Source organism: Ctenopharyngodon idella, chromosome 13 (genome assembly GCF_019924925.1).
Source record: "Ctenopharyngodon idella isolate HZGC_01 chromosome 13, HZGC01, whole genome shotgun sequence".
In the NCBI taxonomy this organism is placed as follows: Eukaryota; Metazoa; Chordata; class Actinopteri; order Cypriniformes; family Xenocyprididae; genus Ctenopharyngodon; species Ctenopharyngodon idella.
The window spans coordinates 33,004,501-33,028,217 of record NC_067232.1 but is presented as its reverse complement, the minus strand read 5'-3'; the positions used below and the strand labels follow the sequence as shown (position 1 = coordinate 33,028,217).

At 40.2% G+C, this 23,717-nt stretch overlaps 2 protein-coding genes across 2 annotated transcripts in view; both read right to left on the bottom strand.

Annotated features, from left to right (window-relative positions):
* Positions 1-23,717, bottom strand: part of wdr11 (WD repeat domain 11) — a 161,459-nt gene that overhangs the window by 35,062 nt on the left and 102,680 nt on the right. The window lies entirely within an intron of this gene.
* The window catches only part of LOC127524564 (exportin-5-like), a 58,210-nt gene that overhangs the window by 31,588 nt on the left and 2,905 nt on the right, over positions 1-23,717 (bottom strand). Inside the window, exons 3-19 of the mRNA XM_051916183.1 lie at positions 23,036-23,108; positions 22,807-22,944; positions 15,865-16,053; positions 15,700-15,726; positions 13,904-14,089; positions 10,879-10,955; positions 10,563-10,592; positions 10,369-10,462; positions 10,206-10,277; positions 9,970-10,095; positions 9,790-9,880; positions 6,025-6,153; positions 4,776-4,891; positions 4,536-4,691; positions 631-672; positions 459-548; positions 33-232 (exon numbers count right to left, since the gene is read on the bottom strand). Of these exons, the coding sequence (XP_051772143.1) occupies positions 33-232; positions 459-548; positions 631-672; positions 4,536-4,691; positions 4,776-4,891; positions 6,025-6,153; positions 9,790-9,880; positions 9,970-10,095; positions 10,206-10,277; positions 10,369-10,462; positions 10,563-10,592; positions 10,879-10,955; positions 13,904-14,089; positions 15,700-15,726; positions 15,865-16,053; positions 22,807-22,944; positions 23,036-23,108 (1,836 nt within the window). The remainder of the gene's footprint in view (positions 1-32; positions 233-458; positions 549-630; positions 673-4,535; positions 4,692-4,775; positions 4,892-6,024; positions 6,154-9,789; positions 9,881-9,969; positions 10,096-10,205; positions 10,278-10,368; positions 10,463-10,562; positions 10,593-10,878; positions 10,956-13,903; positions 14,090-15,699; positions 15,727-15,864; positions 16,054-22,806; positions 22,945-23,035; positions 23,109-23,717) is intronic.

The following is a 23,717-nucleotide window of genomic DNA, read 5'->3' as shown; positions in this document are numbered from 1 at the left end:
AGGCTAGTCTGGGCAACAACATCCATTCATACCTCCTCATCTCCTCTGACAGCCACTGTGCAGTAACAGGTGCCATGAGTTCCTCCAGGAAGGCTTTCTGCTTGTTATAGTCTTTAAACTGATTGCTGATCAGTATCAGGGCTTCCATAAGAGAACTTTTCTCCATCTGTGTCAGCAGCTTCTTATTGGAGAACAAGCTCTTCACATGCTCATACATCATGTCAAAGCACGGCTACAATGCATGAAAAAGAATCTATTATTGTAAGCATTTATATCAAAAGAGAATGCTAATATATCACATCATTTCTTGTGGCTGACATCAATTCCTTTATCAAACTTGAAAATGATCTGTTTTGAAATCATTTTCCAGCATTAAAACAAACAAATTATAACTACAATTAAATAGCATGTTTTGCATTGTGGAGGATTATTTTTTGTACCTGCACGCTTTAACATACCAGAATAAAGTCTGAATAATCTCGACACATCCTAATGATGGAGGAACAGGCATGTCTTCTGACGTTCTTAAGAGGGTGCGTTCGAGGTGCCTGAACACATCCACTGAACGTCAACAAGAGTGTTTGATTAGAGAATGATAAGCAGATATGATTACAAGTATGGGCACTTTACCTTGCGTTCATCAACCAATTCAAATGTGGTGGCAGTAAATATCTTAGAAGGGGAAAAAAAAATGTTGGTAGGTCTTTAACAAATCTATGATGCAATAAGTAAAACAAATACAGGCTATTAATAAATAAAAAAACAACAAAACAATAGGTAAAAAATATGTACAAGCATGACATAAGACTTTTTATAAATGCAACAGCAGAGAGAGGACAGAAAATTATGGGGAGAAGGGGAGAGAACATGTGGGTTAGAAAACATTGTGATACAGATTCAAACTCACATTGTCATGGTTACGCAGCTGTCTAGTTAACTTTTGAGTTTTGGTTTAGTCCACATTGTTTTCTGTTTGACAGTCTCTCCTTGCCTAATCAGTTGTCATTGTCCTTGATTGAGTTAACCAGGTGTTGTGTGTTACTTAAACAAACTCTATGTGTATTTAAGCCCTTAGTTTACTCAGTTATGTGTTACATGTTGTCTATGTAATGTGGTTGTGTTTTCTGAGCTTCTGTGGATTATTATACAGGTGCTGGTCATATAATTAGAATATCATCAAAAAGTTGATTTATTTCACCAATTCCATTCAAAAAGGGAAACTTGTATATTATATTCATTCATTACACACAGACTGATATATTTCAAATGTTTATTTCTTTTAATTTTGATGATTATAACTGACAACTAAGGAAAATCCCAAATTCAGTATCTCAGAAAATTAGAATATTGTGAAAAGGTTCAATATTGAAGACACCTGGTGCCACACTCTAATCAGCTAATTAACTCAGAACACCTGCAAAGGCCTTTAAATGGTCTCTCAGTCTAGTTCTGTAGGCTACACAATCATGGGGAAGACTGCTGACTTGACAGTTGTCCAAAAGACAACCATTGACACCTTGCACAAGGAGGGCAAGACACAAAAGGTCATTGCAAAAGAGGCTGGCTGTTCACAGAGCTCTATGTCCAAGCACATTAATAGAGAGGCGAAGGGAAGGAAAAGATGTGGTAGAAAAAAAGTGTACAAGCAATAGGGATAACCGCACCCTGGAGAGGATTGTGAAACAAAACCCATTCAAAAATGTGGGGGAGATTCACAAAGAGTGGACTACAGCTGGAGTCAGTGCTTCAAGAACCACTACGCACAGACGTATGCAAGACATGGGTTTCAGCTGTCGTAAATTTTGCATTTCCTTTGGAAATCAGGGTGCCAGAGTCTGGAGGAAGAGAGGAGAGGCACACCATCCACGTTGCTTGAGGTCCAGTGTAAAGTTTCCACAGTCAGTGATGGTTTGGGATGCCATGTCATCTGCTGGTGTTGGTCCACTGTGTTTTCTGAGGTCCAAGGTCAACGCAGCCATATACCAGGAAGTTTTAGAGCACTTCATGCTTCCTGCTGCTGACCAACTTTATGGAGATGCAGATTTCATTTTCCAACAGGACTTGGCACCTGCACACAGTGCCAAAGCTACCAGTACCTGGTTTAAGGACTATGGTATCCCTGTTCTTAATTGGCCAGCAAACTCGCCTGACCTTAACCCCATTGAAAATCTATGGGGTATTGTGAAGAGGAAGATGCGATATGCCAGACCCAACAATGCAGAAGAGCTGAAGGCCACTATCAGAGCAACCTGGGCTCTTATAACACCTGAGCAGTGCCACAGACTGATCGACTCCATGCCACGCCGCATTGCTGCAGTAATTCAGGCAAAAGGAGCCCCAACTAAGTATTGAGTGCTGTACATGCTCATACTTTTCATGTTCATACTTTTCAGTTGGCCAAGATTTCTAAAAAACCAGCACCACTCCCGACCCAGAGCACAGCCAGCCGCCAGCGATGTCAGCGTTGGAGCAGCAGCCAGAGCCCACCGCTGATTTGGAGGCCAAATCCGCCACAATCATTGAGCCAGAGTTAACACTAGAGGCTGATTTCATCATGGAGTTCAAGCCCAACGCAGAATCATTCAAGGTGTGTGAGCTAGCAGCAATGTCCGTCATTGAGGGCATGTTGATGGAGTTCATGGAGATGGAGTGAAGCCTGGGCCACACTCCCGCCGCTGAGGTAAAGTTGCCACTGGTCTTTGGATTTTTTGAGGAATGTTTATAAGACATCTTTCTCCAGAGTCTCCCATCTCCACTGTTTCTGTCCTGCCTAAGATCTCCTTTGTCTCCTGTGTGCCCACCCAGAGCCCCTCTCCCACCTCTTCCTCAAAAGGTCTATCAGTTCTCCTGTCCTGCCTTCGCTGGGTTCTGTCAGCCCCTCAGCTCTTCCTCAGCTGGCTCCATCCTATGCTACTCATCCACTTTGGGTTATCCAGACCCCAGGTCGCTCTCAGTCAGAGGATCCCGTCTCCGTCTCTAGCCATCAAGCCCCGGGCTTCACCTCAGCCCTCTGACCCAGTGGTTTACCTTGGTGCAACGCTCCCTCAGCTCCACCATGGACTGCCATCCGTTAGGCTCCTTCGGACCTAACCTCATTCCATTATCGTCCTGTCTCCACCTCGGACTTCCGAGTCAGCGGCTTTGCCTTGATCCTTCACCCCTCTAGCTTCGCTGGGCTCCTCCTTCCTTTTGGTTCAACCATTGTCCTTGCTCGCTCCGTCTCTGCCCTGGTCTGCCAAGCCCATGCCTTTGCCTCAGTCATGCCCTGCCTGCGGCTTCACCTTGGCCCTTTGGTGTCACCCTGGCTCTTTGGCTGGTCAGCTTCACCTCAGCCTCAGTCAGTCGGCCCCCTGGTCCTGTCTGTGCACCCAGGGTCTACACCATGGCTCCCCCCTCCATCAGCTCAACCATGGATCTTTTTTTGCTGGTCTCTGGCTCTTCTCTGGTCTTCTCCTGCTCCTAGTTCCTCCCTGGATCCTCCCACCCTCCACTCCCCCATGAACTGTTACGTCTATTTTTTGTTTTGCCCGTCTCCAGCCCCACGTTCTCCTCCAGAGCTCCCTCCCACCCTCCCTCCTTTGATGTACTCTTTTGCGGTGCGAGGGTGCACCTTCCGGAAGGGGGAGCTATTGTCAGGGTTATGCAGCTGTCTAGTTAACTTTGAGTTTTGGTTTAGTCACCGTTTTCTATTTGACAGTCTCTCCTTGCCTAATCAGTTGGCATAGGCAATGATTGAGTTACCCAGGTCTTGTGTGTTACTTTAATGATCTCTGTGTGTATTTAAGCCCTCAGTTTACTTAGTTCTATGTTCCATGTTGTCTATGTTATGTGGTTGTATTGTCTCCTGCGCTTCCCCTGTGTTCATCTGTGGATTATTATATTAAAGACTGTTTCCTTTTGAGCCATTCGTCTTGATTCTAGATTATGAGCCGTGTATACAGCGACAGCGTATACTCCGACAGTGAGCTGAAATACAAACCTGCCTCCTCTCACTCACTTGTTTCATTTGCTCCGGATGAATATTGTTGGTGTTACAGGTGTTACATTAAGTAAAACAATGAGACATCCTAAACCTACAATTTGTTTGACATCCCTAAATGAGGGGTTTAGTGTGTGCAAAGCACTTTGCTGTCAGCTCTGGCACAAAAATTGCTTATACCTAAATGTGAAACTCTTTTCACCTTGTTAGCTTTTTCCATTTCCTTTTATTTCGGCATTTCAAATCTCTAAAGCTGCGATCACATTAGCGAAACTGGGCAAAAAAAAAAAAAAAAAAACCCATTGTCAATAGCGTAGAGGTGTATGAATCATTCTCACACAGAAGCTCAAACCAAGCAGCTTTCTGTTGGTCAGTGTGGCGAATTTGCGTCATCAACTTGAACATGAGCGAAATTTGTATTTGGAACTTTTTCGTTCTTAAGCAAAACTTCTGATCACGTAGATTCCAATCAGAATGCAAAATTTTGCAGTGCAGCCGTAAATATGACCGGACCTTAGTGTTTTACAATTTTGAAACAGCAGATTATATCCTTTACCTTAGAGAGTACTTGAGGCAGGAAGTGAGGTTGGTGTTTGACAAAGGGAAAGAAAGTGGATATGATGGTAAGAACACAGGACAGAATGAGAGGATCTCTAGTCTCATAGTTTACAACCATCTGCAGCAGCTCCATGCCCTCATCCATGGGAAGTTTCTACAAGAGTGAAAAAAGTTTCAATGACAAGATCTGCTTTAAATCCCTCACTGCTGCACCATGACAGAAATTGGTTGGTCTTGCCTCTTTGTCAAGGATTTTGAAGAGCTGTCCAAATACACTTTCAGTGAAGAAAGTCATGGCATCCCACTGAACCGCTGAAGGGGACAAGGCAGAACAGAGATCCTTCTCTGTCTTAGCTTCAACAGATAACAATAAGACAAAAATAAAGCCATGATCAAGGAACGTTCTAAGGTAAAACAAAAGTACCAGCAATTACCATCAGTCAATTATTGTCTGTGGTAACCAACATTAATTTGTATAATGGTGTTTCAATTGTGAACATAAGTCTATGAACATCTAAGTCTATGAATAAAATTAATGAACATGGACATTTGTAAACAAATGATGCAACTCCTCATAAATGATAATCTGTTCATTTCAGAATGTGAATCAAAGTGTGGTGTCACAGACTGATCAGCCAAAAACATTAAAACCACCTACCTAACATTGTGTAGGTCTGCATCATGCAGTCAGAAAAGCTCTAATGCATTGAGGCATGGACTCCACAAGATCTCTGAGCGTATCCTGTGGTATCTGGCACCAAGATATTAGGAGCGGATTCTTTAAGTCCTGCAAGTTGCGAAGTGGGGCCGTAGCAGCAAACCCACTGTGAAATGATCGTGCTAAATTTCTGACACTGTCAGAAAATTATCGCAGGCTATCTTTGGTCAAAAGACCGTGACAATGGGCATCCTTGTACCTCTCTCACTGTACAATGTAGGACCACTGTTTAGGAGCCATAACCACAGAAATCGCCACAAATGGTCATCTTTCGTCTGGGACAGCCACAAAATTGTACAATGTGTACCAGGCATAAGACTTGCTGTTTTGGAGATGCTCTGACCCAGTCATCTAGCCATCACTATTGGGCCCTTGTTAGAGTCACTCAGATCTTTTCACTTAACTATTTTTTCTGCTTCCTACATATGAGATACAAGAACTGACTATTCACTTGCTGCCTCCCACCCCACTGACAGGTGCCAATGTAACGATATAATCAATGTTATTCACTTCACTTGTGGTTTTAAAGTTGTGGCTGATCAGTGTATGTACATAGAATAATCCCCAATTTATAATTGTGACCACATAGTGAAATTGTGTAGGACAAGGCAAGGGTGATGGGTGAAAGTAAGAGTGTAGCTGTGACAAAAAAAAAAAAAAAAAAAAAAAAAAAAAAAATCAGAAAGCAGCAGCACATTTACAAAAACAGCACAAACTTTTGGCAGATGAAAGAGTATCTACTATATGAAATTGTAGTAACAATACTCACATGTTGAATTCCCAGTATCTATAGGTGTGTTGATCTGATACTGCACCCACTCCCTTGCAATTTGAAAGGTCTCAAACGGGACAATTTTACAAGCCAGACGAACTGCTTCCCCCTGCTGAGCCCTGAAAGCTGTTTAACAAATATTGTTAAGGGGTTAACCAAACCGTTGCACATTTAAAAAAAACAATACAAAATCTATAATCTGTAAAAAGACAATAATTTAGGTTGTATTTATATTCTTTGTGATAATTTTGAGATTCAAACCATTTTATTTCTGCCATTTTATTTCTGGTGGGGGATTTTTTTCCTGTTATTCATTTTCCTAACCACAGCAAATTTAATCACATCATATTCATCATACTCCTACAAGTCCATGTTCTCTCCTGTTCTCTCCTACCTCTGGACAAGGTACACAATTAATAACAAGAACCTTTAATCTCTCTCTCTCTCTCTCTCTCTCTCTCTCACACACACTCCTGTCAGTGGTGCTAAATTATTATATATATATTTTTTTTGGTAATCATTGCTGCTTAGCTAAAACATGGAAATTCAGCATTTAAAGCATGCCATTATGTAGGTCTGGGCAGGGCCGGCGCTACCTATAGGCAGAGCAGGCAATTGCCTAGGGCCTCGGGTTCTTTGTTCATTGGATATAGCTGAATTGTCATTTAATGTCGAACCAATATGTCGCCTTGTCAGAGTGGGTCCGAAGTACTTGCCAAAACAAACACATCCTGTGGGTGATGCGAAGCAAAATGCTAAGCTTGCCATAAAAAGCCTGCAAAAGTAATGATTTTGAATGTGACAAAAACAGCAAGGAGACATTTTAATTGTTTATTAATAAACTAGTGTTTTCTGAATCAGTGTCGGCTGCGAAGATGAAGTTGACATTACTGACTCTTGTCATCTCCGTGGACGTGCCTAGAGAGAGAATGCACATTTCATTCGGATGATCATCAGAGAGTAGCCCATTTCTTTTCGTTTTGAATTATTTAGTTTAAAAGTAGACATTTCAAGTTTCTATAGATTTTCTCATGTCTGTGAGGCAAGCAGTCTATACGCTGAGTTTCGGTTCATTTAGTCTATAAGACGCACTCCAATTCATGTGCAAGTGATTGCGCCCGTGCCTCCATGCCATGATTATATTGTCTGCTATATTTGCTTCTTATTTATTAAATCCAGGCAATTGGTTGATTAAACATTGATTAAAATTAAGATACAATTTATACAAAACGAAATACACTTTAAAGAAAGGCTTTCTACAAAACAAAACTTAATAAAGTGGTCAAAATAATGTCTGACCCACTCCATGTCTCCCGATATATTGCGCATCTTATGATGTTTTCTATCTTACTCATGCTGTTCACTTTTCATAATCAAATAGATTAAATTTAAAAATTACATTATAATAGGTCTATTTAAAAATAAATATTAAACTAAATAAGTTTTCTTTAATGGCTACCAACACGTATAGTGTACAGAGAAATTTCATTTCTATTTCATTTATTTAACATATTTTATACTGGGGGCATCCAAGTTATTTGACTTTTTTTTGTTTGTTTTTTTTTTAAAGTAAAACAATAGTTACTTTCCCTGGTAATTAGTTACTTTTATAATAATGTAACTCAGTTATTAACTCAGTTACTATTTGTGAGAAGTAACTAGTAACTATAACTAATTACTTTTTTAATAACGTGCACTGCATTTGACACACACGACTCACAGAAAAGAAAAGAAAAGACAAAGATGCGCACCAATATCAAGTTCCCTTTCACTCTTGAACAAACAATAACACACAGAATTATGCCTGTTTTCTGGAGTATCTTCATAAGAGTAGTCTCAAAAGAGTTAAATAACGTCTTAAATGAACTGTCTATCAGTTAGGAAATATATATGGATACATTTATTTAGGGCCAGGCCACAGATAAATAAATAAATAAATAAAAAAAAAAGTTATTTATTTTTTTAAAGTTGCTGCTTTAAGTTGTTTCTTCATTAATTTGGAGAGTAACGGTAAAATTATTACAATATAAAAATATTAAAGAGGGGAGAAGAGTCAGGGGCCTCCAACATAAATTTTGCCTAGGGCCTCCAAATGTCTAGAACCGGCCCTGGGTCTGGGCGATATGGCCATTTTTTTTCTATTTTCCTACATTTTTCCTATTTGAATTAAAAACAAATCTGTATTTAATTTAAAAAATGTTATTTCACATTCTGCCCAATATGAACGCAGCCGTGTAGTCTTTGCTATATTATGCGCAAAGAAGGGGTCAAATTACATTAGGCCAACATTCTAACATTGTAACACTACAATCTAAAAACAAAATGTTTTTTAAAGCAGATTCACTAAACTAAAAATAAAAATAAAAAAAAGCACAGACTAATTATTAGGCTATTTTGATTACCCTACAATAGTCACTTTACAGTTACTGCCATCATAAAAATCACACTTAGTTGTAGGTTTGAAATTCTACATATGGCACATTTATGTTCGCCAACAACAAAAAATATTCAACAACAAATATTTTTAGCAAACTGTATATTTCAGTCAGAATTGTTGCACTCCTATTGTGCTCCATCTGTTTGGCGCGCATGCATGTGGCGGCGCTTGTTCGTGGAAGTTTGCGCTTGCAGAAGGCTCGTCTACTCCTGACAGAAAAACGGAAATATTTTCTCGACTTTTTAAAATTTACAGATGGAGAATATGTCTTTGAAATGTAAGTTATGCACTTGAGGAAATTATTGGACGTCACTTCAGCTTAAAGATTGTTAATAGAGATATGTTTGTTTCCATCAATCGCTGCACAAGTTAAGGTTCCGTATGATGATGAAAGCGTGTTAGTGCTAGCCCTCCCTGCAGTTCGAAAAAAAAATCTTTGAATGGAAGTCTATGAGAACGAGAAGAAATCGCCCAAAAAGAGGCGGTACTCCACAGAACTTGACTGCTGACTTGACGCTGATTGGACTATATTTCCAGAGGCAGAACAAACAGTCTAGAGCAGTGACAGCTAGCTTAACACTGTGGTTGAATGTGATTGAAAAAATCCGTCCCTTTCTCACTTTGGTGGTTTTTTGTGCATCGCCCTATCGCCCTAATGAAGAAACCGCCAACAAGCTACGGATTGATCTGACTGCACTGACACTACTGGATGAGAACTGAGCTGGAAGATGACATCACCATTTTCTACAGAGCTGCTTTATAGCCGAATTAAACTATTTTAACAACCATAAACTGAATCAACATTGAACTGACTTCAGCAGAACAATTCAGCAGAGCAAAACACTTTTTTTTTCATTTTAGAGTTGCTTTACAGTCGAATTGAGCTATGTTTGCATCGCTGAATTGTTATTTTCCTGTTGATCACTGTAAAGCTGCCTTGAAACAATCTGTATTGTATAATGCGCTAAAAAAATAAAGGTGACTTGACTTGATTCTGCAACTTTTAGATCACGGATATGAACTGCTGTGTTGCTAATATCGTGTGCATTTGATTGTCAAGGATTGGGAAAATTATCAGATAATTGCAGGATTGATTAGTTTCTGCTCAAACTGAATGTATTGTTAAAAAACGCAAAATTTAAAATAAGCAACGTTGTCAGTAAAAGGGCTTCTGCGTTGTCATTTTGTCATCAACTAAATAAGATATTTACTGTTAATCAGCATGAATTACTCTGCATTGATTTTATTTTAAAATGGGTGCTTAACCTTTAAAACTGATGTGATATCAGTTAGATTAACTTACTAACTAACCAATAATAACTCACACTTAAAGAAGCAGTTGAAATCTTCATCACTATCAAAGTCCACTCTGGAGAATTCACAACCTGGACAATCATTCTTGGAGGGAAATCCAGCCTGTAAAAGGCAAACAGAGCAATTAAGTGTGATTGAGTATGATAGCAATTAGTCAAAACTGCTCTGTGTCTGGGATACACAGCACTTACTTTCACAAGATTGATCCTTGCCGCTCTTAAATATTTTATGGCCATTTGGCCAATTACAGGATCCTTTGATAAAATTTCATGTCGGAATAGGTTTCCCCAGGTCATTTGCGTGGACGACCTCAGAAACTGTTTTGAATAATATATAAATACATGATTAAATATGGAAAGCAAGATTTAGTAAAAATTCTTAAAGGTTGACCAATGAGTTTCACAGAGTAGCTATAATGCAGTTCAACCTGGCTAGGATGAGTAGTGAAGGCAAGAAGAGCTTCCATATATTTATTCAGGTTAACGGGAACTCTAAAACACTGAAGAGAAACATCAAAATCTTCTGCATTTCTCATAAACGGAAAAAAGGATAAATGATACACAACAGTGATGCTCATGCGATCATCTCACCACTAGAGAGCAGATTTGGCTACCCAGGGCACAGAGAACCTGACACAGCCTCTTCAAAAATGTGTATCTTCTTTCCACAATGGCACCTGATGATCTGAATGAGACAATGGACAGTTTTGGTTAAAACTAACAGAAGTGAACGCAGTTGCTCTAAACTAAGCTTGAGTTGGTTATAAGAGAAAACATAAACTCACTGTTTACACAGAGCTGCACCATCTGCCGACCTACAATAAAATAAAACCCAAACCGCAGTTTGCAGTCATTCGAACAGTATCCAAGTCATTTAGAGCAGGTTCCTCAAATCTGCTCCTGGAGGACCACTGTCCTACGGAGTTTAGTTCCAACCTTAATCAAACACACCTGAACAAGGTAATCAAGGTCTTCAGAGATACTAGAAAATTGCAGGTAGGTGAGTTTGATCAGGGTTTGAGCTAAACTCTGCAGGACAGTGGCCCTCCAAGGCCAGATTTGAGAAATCCTGATTTAGAATAAGCTAAGATATTTACTTACTGTGCAGCAGACAGGATGTAGTTCATGATGACTTCATCAAAGAGCATCAAAAATGGCTTCCTCTCTTCTAACTCTCCCTGTGGAAGTAAAGAATTTGCTCAATCAAAAACACTTCAATTGATCACTTAAACTTTTGACACTAAATAGCACTACAATTAACTTCACACAACATAGTGCTGCTTGTCAGGGCTTGACATTAACTTTTTTGCTCACCAGCCACTGTGGCTAATGGATTTCCAAAGTTACTAGCAACTCAGCATTTTCTCTGGCCATATTGCATACTGCAGTTTCCCCTGCATTATGTTGATTATTAGGGACAACAAAATTGATTATTTGTCATATTTGAATGATGTTTTAGTAATTTTTGACAGTATGAGTGAGTTTAATTGAGTCCATGTGGTGTGACATAACGCCTCTTCCTGGGAAGGCGCGTCCTCGCGCTGTAGAGAGAAGGTGAGGAGGATGAGGGTCTGGCGAAACAGGAAAAAGGATACAGGAGGAAGCTCTGGATGTGAACGGCTAACCGAGAGGAGGCTGAACAGAAAAGTCCAGGGTGATGAAGGTGGTGAGAGCCAGGGAGGAGCCTTGTGCAAAGGCGTACTGGTGGAAACCCAGGCCACAGCCAGAACTGCGCTCCACGGTGGCTTTGCCGGAGAGAGGAGCCATGGTGGTATGAGTCCTGACGCCACCATGGGTCAGAAGGGGTAGAGGGCGAGAGAGCAGTGGACGGCCCGCAAGTCAGCAGTGAAGGTGTAGTGAGGTCTGACCCAGGTGGAGTTGACTGACTGAGGGAGCCCAGCGAGGCAGAGTGGCCAATAGTCCACGCTGGAATTAAAGGTGGGAGGAGCGCAGGCGCAGGAGCCATGGCGATGGGTCGAGAAGAAGCGAAGACCGCTGAGGCTGTAGGCGGAGTCACAGGTTCTTCTCGTCCAGGAGGAGATGGCTCCCAGCAGGTCCGAGGTGAACTAGTCAACTAGTTGATGATGACATCATTAATGAAAAAATAAGGGGCCGTTTACACAGAACACTTTTTTTTCATTCCAATGCGCTACTTTTCCATTGTTTTTCTATGTAAATACGTGCTAAACGGACATGTATATGACCATTGCGCTCGCGTCTTGTGCAGTGTCTCGTGCATGACATGGCGTTCTAAAAACGCAGCGCTCAACTTTTAAAAAACGCATCTCGAGACCTTGCCTTTTTTCCCCCTATTCCACTGCCCGCATTTCGTGTTTTTGAAAGCAAAAATGCGCTCTGTGCGATTTTTTCGCATTTGCGACTGAAAATTACTGCGTGAGACTGTAAAAAAGTATTTAGGAGCACCAGTGCGACTGACCCGATCAGGCCAAGTTCTGTGGGGGTGTTAGAGGGTGAACCCTCAGTTGAAACTAATAACAGCATATTGGCCAAACAGATTTTGCCAACGCGCCAGTGTGTATTTGTGTTTGGACTGTGATTGTGGAGAGAGAATGTTTGATTCCTTGAGACACAATGGCCAATCAGAGGCACTGAAGTTAAATTCCACTCACCGCTCAAAACGTTGGAGTTTGTTCAGTGCTAAGTTATTCAAGCTCGAGAATCCTCTCATTATAACAAACAAAGTTCAGACACGATGTAAATAAGAGATTCATTGTGCAGTGTTTACAGCTTCATTAATTATAAGGGAAGTTTGTGAGATTACGATGAACTGAGATGAGACAGCGTTTTAATGAAGGGAGTTTGCAAATGTAATATTGATTTTATACAACAATTCAATAAACATGAAGTTAATATTAAGTGACTTACATTTTAGGAACAGTATTGTTAGATTTTGCTCCATTTCGTTACCGAAAATAGTTCCAAACAAAACTACAGCTGAGCCGCTGCGCATCTCCGAGCAAACGCAGTTGTCTCGTTTATGAATGAAGTTTATTTATGAGTCAATGATTCAATGACCCATTCATAAAGACAGTCACTTGCTTTGTTCCTGTATGAATCAGCCGTTTGAACGAATCGATTGAATGAATGATTCGGTGACAAAGACAGTGACTTGCCACTCCTACTGGCAATTTTAGTTTCATTTTTAAAGAATCATTCAGTTATTTAAATCATTAAATATTTCTTTATTCAAAACCGTCATTAACATTAATCTCATAACATTGTTATCATGTATTTAAAAGCATTCATGCCAATTCTAATTCTTGCATTAAACAGTAGGTAAACATACCTAAATGCCACCTTTTTGTTCTTCTGTGCCACCTCTGCAGTGCAAAGATGAATTTTTTTGATACTGATTTTATTTGATTGGTAACTTATTCTTCCTGGTGTCCAGAAAAAAAGCAAGTGAAATGTCCAAAGTCATGTATGCAAGTCAAAAGTGTTAGTGTTCCAGACTAGTACACTAGTATTTTATAGTATTTTTTAAATAAATAAGGGTGTACTCACAATAGTCACGGTTTCCTTGAACCTATCCCGAGTACGACTGTCCCCCCTCCCCACTCCCCCTTGGCCTGTGCTCACATTGCACTTAACGTTCCGGGCTGGAGCACGCTTACGTCACATATGATGCAACTTTTTGTTTTGAAGAAAACAGGAAGAAAAGCACTTTCGCTAAGATACTGCCTAATAGATTTATCATTTATGCCGCACAGCGATTTTCACTTGCACCTATCAGAGGATTATTACGAAGGCAACTGATGTTAATGGAGGAATTTGCAGCTTTACTCGCAAACTACAATTCCTGTTCATCAATAAGGTGAGAACCAGACCCGTTTAAAGCCAAATACACTCAAATTAAATTAATTGAAAAGTGCACTCTCCAAGCAGAAATAAAGATGTTTGTTGTCGTAATAATGACAGTAGCGCATACAAAAGTAGTAGCTGTTCCATGCTCCGGTGCGGTTAGTGATCACACTGCATGCATACTGCGCCTGAGCCCAACTGAACTGTGCTCTTCCAAGTGGGGTGGTTAAGTGATCCGCAATTTTATTTTAGAAAAGCGGCTAAAAAGAGAAAGTTGTGTAATGTAAATGCAGCAGCCACTCACTTTCCTACTAATGGCAATTAGCAGACACTCTGCAGCCTCCAACTGAAGCTCAGGTTCGCTCAGCAACAGGCACAAGATCTCCAAAAGACGGCAGTTTTCATTGGTGATGTGGTTCAGATCAACCCAATCGATGTAGCCAGCCAGAGTGTTGAGAGTGGTCACACCAACTCGCCAGTGAGCTTTTGTCTGGAAATAAAAGACAAAAATCACAGCTAATTTCATCTGACAAATACACTACTAGATGGTGAATGTAGAGCAGATAGATTACATTAAAAAACTGTAAGAAAGCATTTTAAAACTTAATTTTTAAAGAACTTAACTCATTCCCCACCAGTGTTTTTTAAAAAAGTTGCCAGCCACTGCCTGCGTTTTTGATCATTTTCACAAAAATGTATGGCTACCAGAATATTTTGTTGTATGAATATCTGAATATGCAATATATCAAAAGAAAGATCAGATCTACTGCTTTATAAACAAACAAGCAAACAAACAAACAAACAAACGTTCTTCATGCATTTTTTTTTTTTTAATCAACACTTGAATGGTGGGTAAGTTTCATAAAAAACATTTTGAGCAAAAAGCTGGGAAAATCGCGTTTTTGTCAAAGACTACACATTCAGATTGGTTTCAGAACGATGATCAAAACATAGATGGAGTAGATTCAGTCCATCAACACTCCCAAAGCTTCACAGTCCTATAGCTCGTCCTGGGTCGACATTTCATTCACTGACATTAGGCAGTTTTGATTTATATGCTGTTTAATGTTGATGATCGCATTTTTTTGCATATGATTAAATGTGATATCGCTTGTTTCTGCATCTTCTTCGCATGTGTTTTGATCAGTAGATCCTTCAGATGAGAGAGATAAAATATGCATTCCTTCAACCGTATTTAAAACATATTATATAAAGGCCATAAAGTAGACATTGTCATAATTCATCGACTCAAGTTCATTAGCAATCGCTTGGCATAAATGTGCGCTATTTATTAATTGGGAATCACTTTGAACCAGTCAGAAGCGCTGCTGCGCGTTCTACAGGCTTGCGCAGCAGCGCTTCAGACTGCTTCAGTCCGCTTTTGTGACATATCCACCGCGTCTCTGCAGCGCACGTGGGAATGTCAGCAGTAGTAAACAGTTCTCACGCAGACAGAACGAGCAGGTATGAAACACGTAGGGCGAGGGGAGATTTTCCACTAGTTATACGATCGCGAATGGTTTCATTATCTCGGGTGGATAAAAAAGTATAAAAGGATAAAAATAATAAAAGCAAAAATGTGTCTCCAAATATACTTGGGTGGCCATTAATATACCTGGGCGGCCCACCCAAGTAAAGTCTATGTGTGGGAAGCACTGCTAACGGTTTGAATATCGGTTAAAAATAATGTTTGAAATCAAGCATTTTCCAAACTTTCCAAACTCTGTACAAACCCTGTTAGATGTAGGAGAGTTGACCAGATCTCAGATTTACTCAGATGCTAATAAATCCAATCTGATTAATGTGTTTTAGCTATTTGTATAAATGTAACAAAGTCTGATCTGTGCCCAAAATCAGTAAAAAAAAAAAAAACAGAAAAAAAAAACTAATTACTTAGTGTAAATGCAGAGTTAGTTGTGTCTGGACTTTACATTCAAGCAAATTGGGGTCTCTGGGTTCTAGGACTTTCATTTAAGCTTTGGTCAGTCTAAACCCTGGGTTAACAAAATCCTGGGTTATCTTTATCCATGTTTCACACTGTTCACAACCCCCTCCAAAAAAAAATTATACCTGATAAATACAGATAAATAGCCGACTCACCTTCAATTCCAGACCAGCAACACATTTCTAGAAAACAACATGAATGAATCTATTCAAATCATATGAACGTGACAATATCCTGTTGCATGCACCAGACTGTAGAAAAAGCACACAAATCATTTCAAAAATCTTTTGCATGAGATCTTGAATGGCTGAAGAACTCACCAACTTGTTGTACTCATTCACATGAAGCTGCATAATTAAAATGCCACGCAGGAAGGTGAAGATGCTGCCCATATTCTCCTCGAGGGCGTGCTGGATTTCTCGCTGTCTTTGAGTGGGTAATGTCTGAAATGTCATCACATCCTCAGCTAACCGCAGCAGTACAAGCATTACAAGTTCTGTCTGAGCATCCTGAAGAAAATTACAATGTGACTGTTTATTCAAATAGACAATGACTATTTTACATGTCATGCAAAATGCTCATTGAGTAGATCAACAAAATGTTCTTAAACTGACTCCTGAAGATTCCTGCAGAGTTTAGTTCCAAACAGGTTTGTCAAATTTGACAAATTATATCTCAAGATATTCTAAGATTTTGCCAATAACAATAATTAGAGAACACTTTGTTGAGTGTTTTTGTGTTGGTATCTTGGCTAGTTTAGGCCTGTCATGTCCAGCTGAATCCTAAAGCTTTTCATTTTCTTCATATTCTGAGGAGTAGTCTATGGGAGCTTATTTCTGCCATGGAATAAAAAATAAATAAATAAAAAATTGTGACTTTATCTCAATTCTGACTTTTTCCCCCTCAGAATTGGACTTTATAACTTGCAATTGTGAGTTTAAATCTCGTGATTCTGAGAAAAAAAAAAGTCAGAATTGCGAGAAATAAACCTGCAAATTTATATCCTGCAATTCTGACTTTATAACTCGCAATTGCGACTTTATATCATGCAATTCTAACGAAAAAAGTCAGAATTGCGAGATTGTCATGTTTTGGGTTTGTTTTCAACCTGTTTTTATGTTCTGTTCATTGATAATCTTCTAGTTTTTTATTTAGTTCTGTCATCCTCTATTCCCTGCCTATTTGTCACCATGGTTTCTGATTGACTTGAGTATTCTCTTCAGGTGTGTCTTGTTAATTAGTGCCTTTGTTTGCTGTGTAAATAAGCCCTCAGTTTCAGTTAGCTCCTTGTTACGGTATTAGTCTTAGTTAAATGCTATATTGTTTGTTTTTATGCTGTTAGTTTTTGCCTATATATCCCTGAATTGCTTGGCTTTGTATTTAAATAAATTTAAAAAGTATTTCTTCACTCCTTCATCAAGAGAGTCTTTAAGATACAGCGTAACAGAATACCAGAACCCATTACAGATGGATTTAGCAAAAGCCTTCATTGTATTGGTGGCGAGATGAATCTTCATGAAGCTTTGAATGTTTCCAGCCAGATGTGTTTAAAAGTAGTTTATTTCTCGAGACTTCAAATGCACTCAGAGACACCTGATGGTCAATGGAAATATGGTGCAGGAAAAAAATTGTCAAGAGTGTGGCGGCGCCAAAATGTGTTCCATGGTTCATGATACATTAGCATACACACAAACACATGTAAATAAATAAATAGTACTGTGAAGTATTTATGTTCAGTCTTGTTTTATCATTTTTCAATTTTGTAACTGGGTAGTGCTTTTGTTTAAATAAAAAGAGTTCTTTAGACTGAATAAAAGAATGTGAAACTGATTAAGGTGGACTGGACAGAGAGAAGTGGAAGTGCTTGTGTAACATGAGAGGGAAAACATCGTTCCGCCAAAAGTGAACCCCTTCTCGAAGCTCTGCACTCAAACATGGTTTCGAACGTCACCGGTGATGTCATTTCACCAAAACAATACAAGCCTCCATACGGAGCTCTGGCAGGAAGTACCTGATGCTCTCGACACAAGCTTCGAAGCCCCAGTATCAGGCATAACATCATTATTTCATTGTTCTCCACCACTAAGCACTTCCTCTCAGGGAATACTCCCTCAAGTTCTGTGAGTTGGCTGAATTCTCAAATCTGGATGATACCAGCCTTAAAACTATCTATTTGGTCGGTGCACAGGGTGACCAATCACTTGACTTACCAGTGATGAGAAACTACTCGTGGAGGGTAGACGCATCTCTGTATGGATTCATTCCAAGTTCCTGCTCCAACCCAAAAGCCCACTCCAGAGTCCGCTCGTAAGTCTGTTCCAGTGTGTGAAATCACAGAGTCTGTTCCAGTGAGTGGAATTCCCAAGTCCGTTCCGGAGGCTACAATTGCCAAGTCTGCTGCATAAAGGGAAATTCTAGAACCAGCTCTTCATGCCAATTCTGACGCTATCGAAGACGCGGTCCTTTCCATCTATCACCAATCCAGTGTTGGCTCCAACCCCTGAGTCCACTCCAGCCCAGTGTCAGCTCCAGACCTAAGTTCGCTCCAATCCAGTGTTGGCTCCAACCCCTGAGTCCACTCCAGTCCAGTGTTGGCTCCAACCCCTGAGTCCACTCCAGTCCAGAGTCTGCTCCAGCCCCTGAGTATGCTCCAGTATAGTGTCGGCCCCAGCTCCTGAACCTGCTCCAGTACAGTGTCGGCTCCAGCCCCTGAGTACAGTCCAGTGTCAGCTCCAGAGTCCGCTGCAGCCCCAGTGTCAATTCTGACGCTATCGAAGACGTGGTCCTTTCCATCTATGTTTCTGCTGCTATGCGTGTCTGGGCCACACACACCCCCACTCCAGCCCCTGAGCGCAGTCCAGTGTTGGCTCCAGCCCCTGAGCACAGTCTAGTGTCGGCTCCAGCCCCTGAGTTCGCTCCAGTCCAGTGCTGGCTCCAACCCCCTGAGTCGGCTCCAGCCCCAGAGCTCAGCCCAGAATCTGCCCACGCCCCAAAGCTAAGCCTAGAGAGTGCAGCGCTAACCTGCAGTGACCGTTTATGCAGAGACTATTAGTTCTGTGCCACCAGCGCCACCCTGGTGGCTCTCTGAGCTGTCTACACTTCCCAGGCTCCCTGAGCTACCAGCGCCTCCCTGGCTCCCTGCACTGCTGGCACCATCCTGGCTCCCTGAGTTACCAGCACCTCCCAGGCTCCCTGAGCTACCAGCACCTCCCAGGCTCCCTGAGTTACCAGCACCTCCCTGGCTCCCTGAACTACCAGCACCTACCTGGCTCAATGTATTGCCAGTACTGCCCTGGAGGATTCCTCTCCTGTCTAAGCCACCCCTCGTCAGCCTCCAGGGCACCCACCCCTGTGGACTTATGGTGCAAGGACACACCTTCCAGGAGGGAGGTATACTGTCACATTTTTTTATGTTTTGTTCATGTCTGAGTTTCATTATTAATCTGTTAATTAGTTCTGTCATCCTCTGTTCCCTGCCTGTTTGCGGTTGGTGAGGTCTGAACGCGCTCTGACAACGGAAGTGATGTCTCGCACTCATTGAAGTATAAGCGCGAGACATTACTTCCGTTGTCAGAGCGCGTTCAGACCTTACCAACCGGATGCGCAAGGACATAGTGGTGTTTTAGAGGTAAAAATGATATAAATACTGTTCGGTTTCTCACACAAACCGATCGTTTCGTGTCTTAGGACATCAATGTGTCATCACGAGCCGCAGGGTTTAATTTGGATTTGTTTGTGCGTGTTTTTTTATTCTCATAGATTGTTTTACCGTTTCAATGCATTATACGACTGACAGACCGCAACGGTTGGAGTTAAAAATCATCATTTGTGTTCTACTGAAGAAATAGTCACCTACATCTTGGATGCCCTGGGGGTAAGCAGATAAACATCAAATTTTTGTTTTTGGGTGAACTATCCCTTTAAGATACAGCGTTACAGAGATAAAAAGTTGCAATTATCTTTTAAAAAATTTTATTCCATGGCAGAAACAAGCTTCCATTGTAGTCAGTTCACAGTACTGACAGACATTACATTTTTCATTAAGTGGTGATATTTGCCACCTTAAAAATGGGGAAATGTTTACCATTATGATTGTCAAAATCTTACATTTAATCATTAAAATTCAATTGGAATAATAAGCCATCATAGGAGGCGATGTAAGCGATCCAACATGATCTTTTTTTTTTTACTTGTTAAGCACATAGGACAAAATGTTTTTAGAGTTTAATGATACTTCTATATGTAATAATGAATGTAATGTATATTGGGACAAATATTTGATAGTCCCCAAAATGGATTTCACCAGTAGAATAGATTTAAAGGCTGAATAATTCCAATAACATCTAATAAAACTTTTTTTGACATGGAAAAAAAACAAACAAACAAGAAATAGTACTGTGAGGCTGGACGTCCATTCGCAGTGTCTTTATCTCTTACATGGGGCTACAGCCTGTTCCTCTCTCTCACACCGCTGTGGACATAGCATCATCATTGCAAGAGCAAGCCGAGTGCAGAGAGATAGGGCCATCATGCCTTTACAGTGAGGGCAGTCCAAACCACTCCAGGCAGAAGATGCAGTGGTTGTGGGGATCTTCATCTTCGAGAAGTCCCCTGCAGGATGAACAAGCGTCTTGAAGCGTCGTAGACATTCTTCTCATTGTCCAATGACTCGCAGTCACAGCAGGAAACAAGTGTCGTCCTCTGGATTCTCATTTGTCCAAGGGTAAGCAGGCTTCTCTTCGTATTCCTTCTTGAAGGAGAAAGATTTTGAGGAAATAGGGTTTAGCTCTGCGTTATATAGGCAGAGGCGGCAGAGCCTCTCAGCGAGCTCAAACACTATTGGCCAGTGCTATACAATGACGGGATTCCATGCGACTTCAGTATTTTTTAGAGGAATGGGTTTCCCCATAGCATCAACTACTGACGCAATGTCTCAATCCCTCCTGTCAGGGAACCAGGGTTACTTGAGTGTATTAAAGGTTATTATTTTGGTAGCACTTTATTTTACAGTCCTGTTCCCCATGTACACAATTTTTTTTTGTCATGCTGATTGAAAGTCTCTTCACATCCTGATAGCAGTCACTAAGTTAAGTGGTCTAAACGTATTTATGTATATATCTTGCCTGTGGTAAGCATAGGCCTAAAAATTTTCGCCCAATTATTGCATTTGGTCAGATTTCCTCACCTCCACGCACCCTGCTTGCACAGACACCACACGTCATCATCGTGTTTCATGCTATGAGCAACCGAAACAGCAGCCACCTTTTAAAGTTCCTCCTGAACCAAAATGAGCTTATGCTGCATTCATGCCATAACTACTGTAATTTGGAAGAGATGGAAACCTGTGACGGTATACTATACGTGACTCGAATTTATGCGTTTCAATGGCAACACTATCAACACCGATATGAATCTTCAGCAGTCAGGTAGTACAGGTCAGTGCTCTTTAAGTTGTATATGTTCATTATTATTGTAATGGTATGTGCTTTGAGACATGAGGTAGTTTAACGATGTCTCTCGTGACGCTTTTGTTTACTCCCTGCTGTATAGGTAAGGAGGCGTGGCTTTGGAGACGCTATGAAGGGAGGGTGGGATCTTATGCTCAGTTTACAGTGCATGAATGCAGTGAACTCCATCTTTGCATGTGTTTTACGTGCATTTGGGAACATACGTTTTTTTTTTTTTTCATATTTGCATAATTTCCAACATTTTTGTAGGATGATTACAGCATTTCACAAGATTTGTAATGAAATGCGTTTGTAAACCTGTTTTCAGGGAATTTTTTGTTTTCTGCCAAAATAAAAGCTCAACTGCAGTGTCCATGTAAATAAAAGCTCAAGGGTTTATCTCATGCAATTGTAGTAATTAAGACAAAAGTATTGCAGTATTTCCCTACTATAGAGTGCTAATGAAATATTCATTTTTATTTATTTTGCAGTGCATTTATTATACAATATAGCAATTACTAAATTATAAAATTATTATTATATTCTAATTGTTTGGCTTCCTAAAACATCAGTGTGAATGTAAAGTAGACTGAGACATTTTGGCTCTGTTTACACCTGGTATTAAGATGCGTTTTGATCAATTTGATCACAAGTAGATGAGGGAGACACATTCTTATTTACACCTGGTGTTTTAATCCATCTCTTTCAACCACTTCTGTCCCGATTTCTTCAAGGGGAGGGTAATTGTATGGGATTTTTCAGATCTTTCAATCTAAAGAGCAAAATAAGATCAAACTATTTACATATGAATGCGCCTGGAGAAGACGAAAAAACATACGGAGAGCAGCAGCTTTCATTTATGTTCTGACAGCCGCAAGACCACGCCAAACACCATGAGTGTGTGTTAGAAATCAGGAATGGTGAGAGAAAATTGTGCTTGGTATGTTTTTTTGTCTTCAAACCAAACTTGGGTCTTCAGTCAATAAAGTTTAAATCCCGTCTGGCTAGCGCGCTTCCCATAATGTTTACACATTAGGTCAGTAGGCGGTCTTTTTTTGCTGTTCGAATGCATTTGACCACATGAGCGTCTACACTACGAAAGCAATCCAGTCAAATGTGTTTTCAACTACATCCGGAAGTGGTCAAAAGTGGACAAGCTCAAAACATTTTAGACGCTGTTTTAGACGGCTTCTTAATACCAGGTGTAAACAGGGCCTACACTACAAAAAAAAAAAAAAAAAAAAAAAAGTTGAGTCCCCTTAAAAATTCACAAAATCCCGTGGGAAACACGGCATCTTCCTACTGTGCCTGAAAAACGATCAAAAACTTGTAATATTATTGGTATCTTGGTATTTTATTATATTTGTCCTTTTGTTTGTAATTTGTTTCTTTGTTGTTATTTTTAATAAAAAAATAAAACAAGAATAACTAGAAGAATATCATTATTGTGAAAGAAAATTATGTATATTCTGAAATAAGATTGTGGTCATATGGCCCCCACTCTCAAGACAAGGGTTGGAACTAAACTATAAAAAAAGCAGAGATGTCCGCACACTGAATGTAATCTCCAGAAAATATATTTAAAAAAAAAAAAAAACCTGACCCTGTTTTTAATAAACTTTCTAGACCTTAAGTTTAGTGTATGGACATCCATACTTATTTCATTATTTTTTGTCCTGCACCAGAGCACAATTCTGGGTTTTGGATGTGCACCTACTTTGTATTTTTTGGAACTAAACTCTGACAGGAAGGCATTAATTCAGGAGCAGGATCAAGCAGCCCTCTCCTACAACTTCAAGCCAAAACTCTTGATACCCCCATAGCAGTCAGGGCCTCCATCTCCTTCAGCATGTCAGGCCAGTGCTGCGGCCACTCTCTCTTGATCATCTCAACTACTATGCGTGAGAGCGCATCCTTAACATGACATTCCTGTTGCAGAATTGGATGTGTACCCTAAAACAGGAACAAGCCATATAAATAAATAAGAAATCTTCATAAAGCATGCAATCAGATAATTGAGTAGAGACATTTCCAAGATGCTCACATGTGACAACAGGCCCATAGTGCAGTTCTTCAGACGGAGCTTTTCTTGCGGAGCCATGTTATTCCACCGAAACCTGTTCATAGAAAAATGTGTTCAGTTTAGTGTTCAATGTTCACTATAGTTATATCACATAAAAAAAAATCTGAATGGAAAAAATGTGCATTAAAAAACAAAACAAAAAAAAAAAACAGATTTTTTTTTATCCAATAAGAACACATGCATATAACTATAAAGGAAAAACATTGACTGAATAAATCCCTTGATGTGCTAACCCATGTGACTTCGCCTCAACAGAGGATGTAATTGGATAACTGGACAAACAGTAGAGTAGACCAATTTCAGCCCTGTTTACACCCGGTATTAAGATGCGTTTTGGTAGATTGGATCACAAACAGACAAGGGAGACACATTCTCATTTACACCTGGTGCTTTAATCTGTCTATTTTGTCCACTTTCAACCACTTCTGTCCTGACTTATTCGAGGGGATCTATGGGTGGGTAAATGTATGAGCCTCAAGACCAGCCAAAAGCTGCAAGTGTGTGTTAGAAATCAGGAATGGTGAGAGAACATTGGTACGTTTTTCGTCTTCAAACCAAACTTGGGTCTCCAGGCAACACAGTTTAAATCCCGTCTGGCTACAGCTCTTCCCATAATGTTTACACTTTAGGTCAGTAAGCCAAG